Genomic DNA, 14,865 nt, shown 5'->3' with positions numbered 1-14,865 from the left:
TTGAATAACGCCGTGAATGGTATCGTTAAATTACTTTGGACAACTTAACTAGTTATTTATAAAAGAAATGCCGATGACGCAACCAAGCTAACAGTTGTAAATATGATGGTTAAGCTGTGCAATTAATCCGCAAATCACATTCGTGAAGGGCCGGGGAGCAGCTGGCCTGTACAGTTAATGAATAACGGATCACATCCTGTGATGTTACTATTGTGTATTCGTACAATCCTACAGCCTGAACCACTGTAGGGAAACCACATGATATACACATGATGCATATTTTGCATGTCTCTCTTAGTTAACAAACCTGATTCAGATAACCATGCTTGTTAGAAGTTACAGGGTATGTGCATTCAGGGGGCGTGGCTTTGGACGGTGATTGCAGGAAGAGTGTGAGGTTCACTTTGAGCACTATCAGGCTAAAATTAACATTTTCCAAGATCTCCTACTGCAGCTTTAACCACTTATGTGAACTGTATTTCCTCTTAGAGAAGACAATAGTTTAACAAATGATCCAGTCTAAATAGAGTGCTGCAGTGATAAGGTATTTTTCTAGGCCTTCCTGGAAGATTGCATCATGGTAAGATGGCATCCATATCTACAGTTCCATCCACACAAAACAAATCAGATGTTTCCATTGGTGTTTGGATTATTGTAGAAAATAAGATCTGCGACCAGGTTTATGATTCTTAATGTTTTGTCCATCATGATAATCTTCACAAATGAATGCAACTTTTCTGAATTTTAAAGACCTTAATTAAAAAGTAAAAACTAAATGTACGCTATAAACGGACTACACAACAGTCATGACTTCAATGCTGCCACTGTTAAACTTCTGACAGCTCTTTCAGTCTTTGTTTAAAAAATATTTCCTGAAAGGTTGAGTTGACATTGTTTGCAAGTGTGATTACAAATGAGGCTATAAAAGTGGATTTATGAGTTTACCTCTAATGTCCCATTTAACCACCCTGTTAGCAACAGCCATTTGAAGACAAGAAGGTCAAACATCACAAGGGGTATTACTGATGTATTTTATGTCATACAATAAAATGTGTAAAAAAAAAAAGGTGGTAGCGCCAAACTCTCGTCCAAATATCTAGTAGGCAAAAAACATATTTTTGATTTTAAGGCAACCAGCTTCAGCAGATTTTTGAGTGTTGAATTTTTTTATTTCATCAATATGATTTTCAATTGTAGAACAGCAAGTTTAAATCACAAACCAAATCAAGTTTAATTTCATTCGCAATAAAATAACTAAATTACAATAGAACGTTTTTTTCAAGTTAAGAGCTTGGTTCATAGATTCAAAATATACAAGGATACAAAGATGAAAGAGATCTGCACACGTCCAAAATGCAGCTCAAAAAGCTATCTTACATTTATTGTTTAGAGGTCACAAAAATTATGAAAAGAAGTGCACAGGTACAAGTGCAAAACTTTTTCTGTTATTAACTCTTCCTCAGTGCCATGTTCTACAAAGCAACACCTGCGCTAATTAAAACATGTATTACCATAATGCCCCAATATCACAAAGATCTTTAAACAAATACACATATATTTCAAATCTATAACAAAATACCGCAAACACATTTATAAATCATCCCAAATGATCCATACAACCACATCAAAAAAATGCACAAACAAAATATACATATACATCAATAATGATCTAAAACATCAGCTTTCATGTATAGTCAATAAGGTTTTTTTAAAACCTATTGTGTGTGTGTCTATATATATATATATATATAATTTTTTTCTTGCCCCCATGACTCAAATGTCGCCCCTGATAATAATAATGTTATCAGTGTCTGTATCATCAAATCATATAAGTTTAAATCTCCTGTTGAGGATGATTGACAGGTGAACTTACAAAACAATTTACACTTTATTAATGTGTTTTATTCTTCAACTGTGGTATAATGTTAATTACAACAAAATAATAATAATAATAATTTCAGTTTATCCTGCAGTCTGCAGAAAATAACAAAGGTTGTTGACATTAATGTGCTTACATTGAAATCGTAAACATTAACGGGATACTCCATCCCAAAATGGAAATTGTGTCATTAATCACCTACCCCCATGTTGTTCCAAACCCATTAAAGCTCTGTTCATCTTCGGAACACAGTTTAAGATATTTTGGATGAAAACTTGGAGGCTTGAGACTGTCCCAAAGACTGCCAAGTAAATAAGTGTCAAGTTCCAAAAGAGGTATAAAAGTCATCGTCAGAATACTCCATCTGCCATCAGATGTGCAATCTGGGTTATATGAAGAGACAAGAATGCTTTTTGTAAGCAAAGAAAACAGTCTCTTCTGTGTCTCTACATGTTACCATATGCTGGTAGGATATGCTGTTTTACTGTTCCTGTGGCTCAGTGGTAGAGCATTGCATTAGCAGCTCAAATGGTTGTGGGTTCAATTCCCAGGGAGCACATGTTAGGTAAAAAATGTTAGTCTGAATGCACTGTGAGTTGCTTAGGATAAAAGCGTCTGCTTAATGCGTAAATTTTATACATAGCACACACAGACACAGAGGAGACCGTTGACAAAGGATTTTTTTCTTTGCATACAAAAAGTGTTCCCGATGCTTCATATAACCCAGGTTGCATGTATGATGGGAGATGGAGTATTCTGAGGATGACTTTCATACCTTTTAAGGACCTTGACACTGTTATTTACTTGGCAGTCTATGGGACGGTCTCAAGCCTCCAGGTTTTCATCCAAAATATCTTAAACTGTGTTCTGAAGACGAACAGAGCTTTAATGGGTTTGGAACGACATGGGGGTAAGTGATTAATGACAATATTTTCATTTTGGGAAGGAGTATCCCTTTAATGTAGTTATTTGCAGGTTATGACATTACAAGTTATTTGTGGTTGTTGGTTAATGCCCATTTTAAATCCAAAGGAGGTGAAAAGTCTCTCTACTCATGACCAGGGGCGTAGCAGGTGCTTTAAAAAGAGGTGATTCTGTCCCCCGCGCTTTGTTTGACCCACCACCGATATTTCCGCCAGTGTTCTCTGGTTTGTTTATTTAGATTTGAGTTGACTAAAATTTTAACCAATCACAAGACGAATAATCTCTTGGGCGCATCTGTCATGAGCTTCAAATCTCCAGTTGAGCTCGTGATTTCACTTTGCTCTGGCCATTGAGGGTCACATCACCTGACAGCTGATCCCCCCCCCCCCACACAGTCTTTTAAAATGTCTGCTACGCTCCTGCTCATGGCTTACCTCAACGTTCACTCAGCATCTGTTAAATTGCCCTCAAGCCCAGAACCAGCTGTTGAGATCTTTGACCACTTTGTAGTGCTTATTCCTTCTAATATGATCACAAATCCAACAGGCATGTTCAAGACCAAAGTATGTTGGCTTTGAAACAAAACGTTCTCTCCAGGTGAAGTACTGCATATACAGGTCCTCGTTTTGGTCGAGGTGTTTCAGATGATCGGCCAGTTCTTTTGGGGATGGAAAGTCATCCACATGAATGAAGGCTTTACTTGGTATGAACAGCTCATAGTTTTCTCTGGGCGGGCCAATAACAACAGGAACGGTACCAAGCCCTAGAGGATTGAACAGCTTCTCTGTCACATAGTCTCTATGAATGGAATTCTCAAAAGACAAGTAGAATTTGCAACTAGACACTAAACTGGAATACTCCTTATCATTAACTGGTTTGTTGAAGTGCCCGCCATAAGTTGACACGTCAATGAATTTCACTAACTCATTATAATAATGTGATCGCTTAAGGTCTGGGCTATAGTGACTTACTACCCAACAAACTAATTTGTCCTTCTTTGGGATAGTATATTTTTTCTCTTCCTCTGTGCTTTCTGTGATCCTACCGTAAGGTACTGGAATATCCGAGTCCCAGCGGTAGCTTGAAGTCAGATTAAATAGTTCCTTTAGCAAGGGAATTTGATTTGTATATGTTGGAGACTCCATATTCCACCATACCCACTTCTGTAAAGCTGGTCGTGGGAGTTGTGGTATGTTGGATAAATCCCCACTAATATCTCTATGATGGATCATTACCCCATGTGCTTGGTTAAATAGACCTCTGTCATCCGTTAAATGGCAGCCATGGATACCGAAAGCCGAACTGCAGGGTCTTAAATCAAAACTGACGCCAAAAGGCCACATCCAGATTAACACAATGGTGTCTGGTTCTTCTTTCTCTTTAGATGTTGCTATCAGATCTTGGTCCAAGGGGATGTCTGGGCTGCACTTGTAGTTATGCATCTTAAGAACGCTGAGGCAATTTTCTGTGTTATTTATCTGGACATGAGCACCAGTGAATTTGCCGAAAAAGTTTTTGGTTGAGTCGTGGTACAGGTACATGTAGATTGTAAGAAATGCCATCAAAAGTATGGCGATTGTAATGTTCTTAGTGGTTTTTGAAACCATTGTTTTGTCCATCACTAATGTAGAGAAAAAGATGTAAAATGGATTAATATGTGGCTTGAAATATGTTACTTCTGGACAACAAAACCAGTCATAAGGGTCATAAAAAAAAAAAACCGTTCTATTTGTTTGTTAGGATAGGACAATATTTAGCCGAGATATAACTATTTGAAAATGTGCAATTAACTGGTGCAAAAAATCTAGATGTTGAGAAAATCGCCTTTAAAATTGTCCAAATGAAGTCCTAGCAATGTATATTACTAATCCAAAAAATAAATAAAAAAAATAATCAAAGTTTTGATACATTTATGGTAGGAAATTTATAGAGTTGTTCTGATTCCGATACTAGTAACGGAAATATCACCGATACCACAACAAATTTTGGCATCGGCGAGTACATGAACCCATATACCGATCCGATACCATTTTCTTAAACAAGACCTAGTTATGACCGCTAGCTTTGCCTAACCGCTGCACGGTTCTTCTTCGCTGCTCAGAATGCATTGCAACCACAAGAAGTTTTACTGTGTTGCCACAAGCAACACAGTAAAAGCGTCTCTTTAGAACCGGTAGTAAGTTACAGACTCCCGAGTATATTCGGTACCCTCAGCTGCATTCAGTCACTTCCTTGTAAGTCTAATGGTGAATTCTAGTCAACTAATATTGATCGTTTTTATGAGTTGAATGCACATGAATGCAACCACAATATCGTAAATACCAGTGGGGAGCTCTGGATTTTCTTAAGCCCCGATCTGTACGAGTTGGGGTTGGCGTGTCAGTGATTAACATGGCGGAATATACAATGCTTAAAGGTATTTAGCTGTGATATTGTCAGACTTTTCTATTTACAGCACAGTAAGTTAATCGACGATGCAAAATATGATGGCACTATAATATAACAATGCAACTTGTAACAATAAAGTTGGCAGTGGCTTCATAAATTAATTTAAAACATAAAAAAATGAAGTATACCTAATGCACATTTCATTGTTCTTCATTTTCTAGAACAAGAGTTTAAGAACATTGCTGTATTTTTATGTTTTTAATTAAGAGAAAGTACTCCGCCATCTTGCTCTGACCAAAGTGACTTGAACGCACATGCCGTAGTGAGCATGACTTCCACCTCGTGCATACGAACTTCCCAGTAGGACTTGAACGCACCATAAGCGCAGGGCTCCAGACTGTAGCCCAATATATACTAGTGTCTGTGAATATTAAACTGCAAAATACAATTTAAATATTACTCCTTCAAATTCTACATCTCTGTGGGTGATGGACGCAGATTCGCGGGAGCTCACTGTTTTGTAGTCTCTGCCGTGTGTCACTATATGAGGACACGAACACATAAAGCGTCACTTCATGAGAATTTACCGTTTCATTTGAGAAAACTGTCATATCATAAACACAGACACTCAAAGATCTTCATGGCAACCCATCAAAATAAATGTTAACGTGAGTAAACTGACAATATATTAAGCTACTGTTGTAGCCTACAGTAGATTTAGCTATGTCTCTATGTAGTAATAATTATACGTCTCTATTAATAATAATAATAATTATGCCTAAACGGTTGCTTGTTTTTTACTTGTTTTGTTGTAAAGAGATTATCTGATTAATATATCTTTTTTTTTTTATATTCCTAGACTTATTTGTTGCAGTTTTTTTTTTACAGTTATATTGTAAAACTAAAATACCTTTTTTAGTTTGCGTTGTTAGATGTTTGGCTGCATTTGAAGTTCTTTTTTGAAAATAAATAATATTACAGTCAAATTCATGTCAGATAATAAAAAAACTGTAATAAATACAGTAGTTCACCATGTATTTGTTCATGTTTTATCAAGTGATAAGTCTGAAGCACACCATAAAATAATTCTAGCAATTTACACAGCGCTAGTAGTATATACAGCTGTATATACAGATACACACCCAGGTATCGGACCAGTACTCGGTATCGGCCGATACCCTGAGCCCAGGTATCGGGAAGAGAAAAAGGGTATCGGAACATCTCTAGAAATTTTCAAAATATCTTCATGGAACATGATCTTTACTTAAAATCCTTATGATTTTTGGCATAAAAATATATATATATATATTTATATAATTTTGACCCATACAATGCATTGTTGGCTTAGCTATTACTACAAATATAAACCCGGTGACACACAGGGCACATGACTAGCCGCTTTCACCTTGAGCAAGGAAAAATAAGGGACACCCACCACACAAAAGAAGAAATCTTGAAGAATGTGGGTAACTAAGTTTCTGGTCCTTAGCAGCTTCCACAGTAGAGAAAAAATATATTTTCATTGGGGACCAGACACTGTTTGGTTACCCACATTCTTCAAAGTATCTTCCATGTTTAACTGAAGGAAGAAATTATTACAGGTTTGTAACAACTTGTGTGTAAACTAGGATAGCATTTTTGGGCTTTCTTTTCTCGTTTTTAGTTTCTCTTTTAATAAAAACTCAGGTTACATGTAGGCTATATCAGTTTATTAAAAAAATATATATATGTATTTTCTTTTTCAACTGAAAAAACAAATACGTTGACTTACCTCTATTGGAAAAGTCGAGAGCATCAAAATGTAGTAGTCTTGTGTGAGTCACGTCCTGAGAAACCAGTCCTCTTATAATGTATGTATGCTATATGATAGACGAACTTGTCAGGTGAGGTGCTGCAGGTGACACGTTGCTGGTTTCGCATACTATTTTTGACTATTAAAATGTGTTGACGAGACACTTGCGTCTTTGATAAAGACTATGTGCTCTCCGGTATAAAATGCATTCATGCATTTAGGAGACCCTTTTATTTATTCAGTGACATACATCAGAAGCAATTTGTAGTAGTAGAGACAACAAATTGCATGGTATAGGTGAGGTAAAAATCAGTCTAGTAAATAAGCCTAAACGAATGTAGAAGAGTAGCCTCAGTTGTTCTTATTATTTTACAGATTAAACAAATAAATTAAAAAACACAGTCGGTTTCACAAACCTCTTATGAAAATCCATAGGCATAATTTTACCTTCACATAAATATAACCTTGTTCTATTCTGTTGCTCCCTTAAAACTATTAATGCCGCATTTTTTTAATATTTCCTTTGTAAGAAATCTACTCTGTGAGCGTTTGCGCTGTGTGTGTGTGTGTGTGTGTTTGTGTATGTGTGTGTGTGTGTGTGTGTGAGCGTGCGACTGTGCTCTGAGGTAACTCTCAAAAGCTCTGAAAGTCTAGCCTACCTTATTTGTTACAAATGGCTGGAGCAGCAAATTGCAACTCAGTGAAGTGTCGTCCACTTCTGTTATTTTAGATATACAAAACATTTCACTATGCCGCTTAAAACTGCAAACTAGTATTTGATATCAAATCATTTTAATGTATCAACACTGAAAAAAAAATTATTCATTGATTTTACAAAAAACTTTTTATGGTAAGTGGTTGCAATCAATTGATCTATATTTAAATAAACTAATTTAGTTGATTAACTTTCAGCAAAATTGGTTTATTTAAATGTAGCTAAAATAAATTGATTGCAACAACTTACCATAAGCAATTTAGTATATTCAATTAATCTTTTTTTTTCAGTAAATCATAAACCCCTTTTTTTATTGTTTACTGCACTGTAATTCTTAGTTATTTACTTATTAGAGGCTGATGACTTGGTAGTCTCGTGCATTCAAGGAAAATAAGGTGTGCACTTATTCATGCTTACATATGATTAGCTGAGGTATGGAAATGCATATTTGGCATGGTGTCCGGGGAAGGGCTCCAGTTAGTCAAAAGACAAAATTTGAATTCTATGTTCGCCTGAAATTAATTACTATATTACAAACTTTTTACAACTTAAAAATAGATTAACTATCACTACTATATCTATGTACTTGTAAATACAGCATTTTTTGTTTTGTTTTTTGCTTACAAATCCCGTACCGACATGTTAATCAGTAAATGTAAGGCACAACAACAAAGAGGGGGGAAAAACAGTTCACACCTGTCCATCTAATCTACACTCCATTTGTGAATAATTCTGAATAGATCTGATATGCAGTCTATTCTCTGGAAAATAAACAATCATACAAACAGGAAGATTGAACGATATGACACTGAACAAGCTGTGGATAAACTGTTATCAGTGGCAGCTTATATGGCTAGACTGACTGCAAACATCACTAGATGAACATGACTGATAATGAAATGACTAGTTACCATATTCATGCAGTAATACTATATAGTATAAGACAACCGTTCCAGAACCCTTGGTCATCTGAACAGCAGATGCACGGTTTAAAAACAGAAAAAAAATTAAAGCAATTTTGTGGTTTACATGCAAATTTAGCCAGCGTTTAAATATATTTTAAGTTCATACACTGTTAGAATGCACCAACAAAGGCTGTCTTTGACTCAACGCTATCCTACAAAACCAGTCCATAGGCGCCATGTGGACAAGGCCTGCATTCCACCAGATCACAAACAATGCAAGCAGCATAGCAGTGCCTTTCTGTAACGGGAAAGCCAGCATTAACAACGCGCCACAAAGTACGAGGAATATTGCAGGACGACAACTCCAAACTTGAAAAAAAAAAACATGGTTTATCTGTAGAATAAATTATAAAAGGCAATCGACCTACCGGTTTCCCAAAGGAGGATGTGTTAGGACTGAAGGAGCTGATTCATTAATGGCAGAGCATCTGTTGGCACTTTTGGACCTTTCGTTCACAAACTTACCGGAGGGTAATGAAGTCCAACAACCCCCTGAGAGAACTTAAAGATAATGGCTGTTCCCTGAAAGGGGCACAACCAGGACAAAAGACAAAAACATCTAAATCGAACACTTTTTTACAGTTAGGCTCACACTCAGACGCTTTCTGCTCTTTGTGATTATTCACAGTGTTAATAAGGGGCAGGCTTTGTGTCTGTAAATGTGCATGTGAGATTATGCATATGGGTCTGTGTTAGGGATGCACCGAAAAGAAAATTCTTGGCCGATACCGAAAACCGAAAAAGAGAAAACCAAGGCCGAAAACCGAAACCGAAACACCGAAAGAAATTATGCCAATTATTAGTACCATTGCATTTATTGCTATGACCGTGTACTAACTTTACTAAAATTAAGACATTGCAATTGCATAAATGAATATTAAAGTTTCAAAGATAATTACAATTTAATAACTTATTTAAAAAAAAACATAAAAATACATAATTACAATGATGCAAATATTTATTAATATTTATGCACAGTATAAAATAAAATTCAAACCAAAAATGTATCCCACTCATGTGTATATTTAATAATAATGTACAGGCCTACTGGCCTGCAGAAAGGTTTTAAAATGAACAGTTCTCTCATAAAAACAAAGTGCATTTAGGTAAAGTGCATTTGAAATTGTTCTCTGTAGGACTAGAAAGTGCATCACTTCTCCAGTATAGGCAAGAAGGTTGTCACTTCTGGGGATGGGGACTTCAGACAGTTAACCATCTAGCTGTTGTGTGTGTGTGTGTGTGTATATGCGTGTGTGTGTGTGTGTGTGTGTGTGTGTGTGTGTGTGTGTGTATATGTGTATATATATATATATATATATATATATATATATATATATATATATATATATATATGTATGTATGTATGTATGTATGTATGTATGTATGTATGTATATATATATATATATATATATATATATATATATATATATATATATATATATATATATATATATATATATATATATATTAGGGCCGGGACTTTAACGCGTTAATTGAGATTAATTAATTACACAAAAAATAACGCGTTAACTAAGATTAATTAATTACAGAAATAAAATTCCCGCATTTTTAATAACTTATTTTTGCACCGCGGAACGTTTCTCACTGGATGCGTTTCGGCGGACCGATTATACTGAAGCACCAACTAGCGTTCGCATATCACCGCAGCAGCACATCGAGTCTCAAGTATCACCTCAACGCAAAACATATAGCAGCTAGCGTGGACTTTACACTTTATGTTGAACTATGTATTATTTTGTTGGTGCAACTGGCAGTTTATGTTGAACTCTTTATTGTTTTGGCCAAGGTTATTGAGAGTTGGACTTAGTATGTTATGGCCTCTGAAGCAACAGAGAGGTGTTTTCTAATAGTCAGTGTTTCCAATGTTCTGAATGTAATTGACAGTATTGTGTTTTACTTAAAAAACACTTTACAGAAGGTTCCAGCACCTATAAGCTTCCTGAATTTCTGAACTGTACCATTTCTAAATTGTTTCTAAATATGCTATTGCTACACTTCATGGCAAAAATTGCACTGGTTTGCTAGACTTGGTTGAACAAAAATAAACAATATTTTGTTGCTTAAGCTTATGTATTCAGTCATTATTCAATGGTATACTATAAATCCATGTGAAAAAAAAATTACTTCGGTCTGTTCTCATGTCAAATATTTATCTGCGATTAAAATGCGATTAATTTCAATTAATTAATTACAAAGCCTCTAATTAATTAGATTAATTTTTTTAATCGAGTCCCGGCCCTAATATATATATATATATATATATATATATATATAGTAGCCTAAGAACAAAATAGCCAACGTATTATTATTATTTGAGGCACTTTCTTGCAGAATTTCACTTAACATATCAGACAACGAGGGTGCATGCCACTCATCTGGTGCAGAGACGAGTCTTTTCTTTGTTTTTACTTCGTGGTCCGTCTTAATCTCTTTGTTAGGAGACGCTTTAGTGCTGCAAATAAAGGAGTAAGAAGAGAGAGAATGTTCTCACTGGTGTTAAGTGAATGTCGCGTGGAGCTCGTGGTCTGCGCTATGCAGGTGCACGTGCAGGTTAGTGATGGCCGATTCGTGAACGAATCGTTCAATTTAACCGGTGGTTCTTAGTGAACCGGTTGAACCAGTTCACCAAATCGAACTGAATCATTTGAAACGGTTCACGTCTCCAATAAGCATAAATCCACAAATTACTTAAGCTGTTAACTTTTTTAACGTGACTGACACTCCCTCTGAGTCAGAATAAACCAATATCCCGGGGTAATCCATTTACTCAAACAGTACACTGAATGAAATGCTGTGAAGACCGAACTGAAGATGAACACTGAGCCGAGCCAGATAATGAACAAACACGCCCACTGCTGGAGCAGTTCTCGTTCTCGAGTCAAGAACCGGTTGCTTCGGTTTTCGGATCACCAGTACACTCAACCGAGAATCGTTTCTGTCGGACGCGTCCGAATTGAGAACCGATGAACTGATGATATTGCGCATGCGTGTAATTTTGTAAGTATTTTGTTAAACATCGGAAAGTGTGAAAAAATAACTATATTTTATTTTGATTTTTTTTATTATTATTTTTTTTAGATTAATGTTTCCAATCTGTATATTGTATATAATGTATAGGCCAAATGGGTTTTCAGGGAAGTTTGACAATAATTAAGACTCTAAAGACTCTTATGTTTAATAGGAATAAGGGATGATTTATGAGATATCTGTACTGTATTTATAGTTAATGACACATTCACAAATTGAGTTTGTAGTAAACAGAACATGAACACTACACGAGTAGAGCAGCTGATGGCACTGAACTGCAGCACGTGCCGGTTAGAGCGATTCTCGTTCTCGAGTCAAGAACCGGTTGCATCGGTTTTCGGATCATCAGTACACTCAACCGAGAATCGTTTCTGTCGGACGCGTCCGAATTGAGAACCGATGAACTGATGATATTGCGCATGCGCGATTCAGCGTGAAGCCAACTGACTCACAGCATGTCTGAACCGAAGGGATTCTTTTGGTGATTGATTCTGATTCTGTACTAGTAATATTATGAGCGCGGGTATTTCGAGGGCTTGGATGAAGGGCAATCTGGCGAAACGTACGTTCATTTAATAACAAATACATCGCAATGGATTATGTTTAGTAAGTGGATCATGGTTTGTGCGCTGATGACACCTAATTCATTTACTTTATATCTTCAAGACTTAAAACCTCATATGCACATTATTGCTGTTACTGTATTTAGGTGTTGTTGCAAAACTCAAATGTAAACTTTTCATGATTATGAGGTTTTAACTGACTAAAGTTATGATTACTGACTTTATATATTTGAATGTTTGATAGATGTGACGCCATTACGTCATCGCCAATGACGTCATTACGTCGAGCGTGAAAGAACCGATGAACTGGTTTTTTCAACCGGTTTATTGAATCGAACCGTCCGAAAGAACCGGTTCGCGAAGAAAAAAATAGAGCTTCTCATCACTAGAGCAGGTCGCGGTTTCTGTTTGCGTCATCACAACATTTCGGCCGTGTTGTTTCGGTGATAAAAGTCTATCGGCCGAAAACCGAAAAAGCCATTTTCGGCCGAAAATTTTCGCTGGCCGAAATTTCGCTGCTTCCCTAGTCTGTGTGAAGAACCCTCGTCCAGTACATCTCCAGCACGTGTGTTCAGATCAGGATTGCCAGGTTTTCAAAACAAATCCTGCCCACTTGCTTCTCAAAACTAGCCCAATTGCGTTTCAAGGAGGTTCCCCGATAAAAATTGCGTAAAATTTGCATTGCAGGACAGGAATAAAGAAAAGATTGAACTGTCTTTGGCACCTCAACTATCTAACTTTCACCTTATGTTCCTCTCAAATTTGTGATTTGCTTCCACCTGCAAATTGCTTTGTGTATCATATTTAATAAACCAATAAAATGTTTAGATTAACATGTATAGTAGGCTGAGGTAAGTAGCAATAGTTCATTCGAAGTTTACTCAAGGGGAAGAATGTGACTAATAAACTATTTCTAACTAATAAACGATTTCTAACAGCTGGATTCTCTCAAGTCTGCACTCGATATCAAGAACACATCCGGGCACTTCCATGCGTCCTCTGTACTTGCATTCTTGAGAATTGGAATCAAACTTCGCCGGTTAATGATAACATATAGCGAGAAATGTTTTTGTGCGAACTATTCTTTAAAAAATGTATCTAGAAAAACACTAAAGTTAAAAAAGTTTGGGGTCAGTGAGATGTCTTTTTTAACTTAATTATATATATATAGATATATATATATCTATATATATATATATATATATATATATCAGGGCTCAACATTAAGATTTGACATGAGCTTGTCCTTCGGAAAAGTAAATCGATCATTCTCTTGTTCAAATAAAAAAAGTTACTTGTCTAGGGACAAATGTTGGGCACATGTAATTTATTATGAAGAAGTTTCATCAGTGCTCTATCAGGAATTACTTTTTACTTTTTGATATTTGCCTTAAATTGATTGCTGTTACACTTTTTAACTTTAAGAAGGACAGTATTTTCCTAAACTGATTAAATGTACAAGTCTTCATTTATGTCAAATTCTTACATGTGATCAATACATTAAGTTAGAATAATAAGACACAATATGGTTGTTACTGTTCAAATGAAGTCAGTATCAACAAATTGGATCTGTCCAAATGCATAAATAATGTTATTATATTAATCTTTTACTTTTCTGACATACAAATATGAAATGTTTGAAAGACATTTGTGTGTTTCTCGCAGATGTGGGACTTTACTGCTGTGACTTAGAACTATTTTTGTTTGAAATGGAGCAAAAACAATCAGTAATGCGTCTAAAATTTAAGTTAAGTTAATAAGTTAAGTTATTATTACTTGTTTATTTAACTCAAGCTGTATAGAATCAGTATCAAATTTAAAATTGAGCTGAAAGTCGGGAAAACATCACTCCTGTGATGGTCCTGTGATGTTGCATACTATATTATACCCAATTCCAAATAAGTTGGGACACTGCACAAATTGTGAATAAAAATAGAATGCAATGATGTGGAAGTTTAAAATTTCAATATTGTATTCAGAATACAACATAGATGACAGATCAAATGTTTAAACTGAGAAAATGTATCATTTTAAAGGGGGGGTGAAATGCTATTTTCACTCAATATCCTGTTAATCTTATGTGGGCGGAGCTAAAGAATCACGAGCGCAGGTAATCTTTTGCGTTGAGAGCTTTTGGAAGCTGTGACATTACCGTGAGGAAAAAAACATCATCCAAAACAAACCATGGCTAACAGTCAGATTCAGCCGCTTATTTATGATACAGAATCAGATCCAGAGGCTGAAATTGAATGAGAGCAGCATCAGCAACGACGTCTCTATGTGGTATGTATTGAAACTGTATATATTTGCTTAGCAGTTTTGGAAAATGACTAAGTTCCACTTTATGTCATCTTTTTTGTTGTTGTTTTTTTTTAAGCTGTACATGTGGAAAGTGCAGATTGATGACAACATCGCATGTTGTTTACTTGATGTGCTTACGCGCTGATAGCTAAGTTAACAGAACAGAGATATTTGAAGCAGTTTTACTCACCGCCTGCGGTTCCAACACACGATCGTGACCCTTTTCCGTTGGGACTGCATTATCCTTAAGAAATAAACGATAAAAAATAAGTTGATTTTAAATTTCATG

At 35.8% G+C, this 14,865-nt stretch overlaps 1 protein-coding gene across 1 annotated transcript; it reads right to left on the bottom strand.

The window, feature by feature from the left end:
* Positions 1-3,268: 3,268 nt before the first annotated feature.
* LOC113119816 (alpha-(1,3)-fucosyltransferase 9-like) lies at positions 3,269-4,579 on the bottom strand. The gene has a single exon (XM_026289484.1). The coding sequence runs from the start codon at positions 4,420-4,422 to the stop codon at positions 3,271-3,273; it is 1,152 nt and encodes a 383-aa protein (XP_026145269.1). The 5' UTR covers positions 4,423-4,579; the 3' UTR covers positions 3,269-3,270.
* Between the last annotated feature and the right edge of the window lie 10,286 nt (positions 4,580-14,865).

The sequence above is a fragment of the Carassius auratus genome, chromosome 19 (genome assembly GCF_003368295.1).
Source record: "Carassius auratus strain Wakin chromosome 19, ASM336829v1, whole genome shotgun sequence".
Lineage (NCBI taxonomy): Eukaryota > Metazoa > Chordata > Actinopteri > Cypriniformes > Cyprinidae > Carassius > Carassius auratus.
The sequence above is the reverse complement of the archived record's forward strand: the minus strand, read 5'-3'. Positions and strand labels throughout refer to the sequence as shown.

Excerpts from the sequence above, each read along its gene's own strand:
- LOC113119816 (XM_026289484.1), bottom strand. The coding sequence starts at position 4,422 with ATGGACAAAACAATGGTTTCAAAAACCACTAAGAACATTACAATCGCC.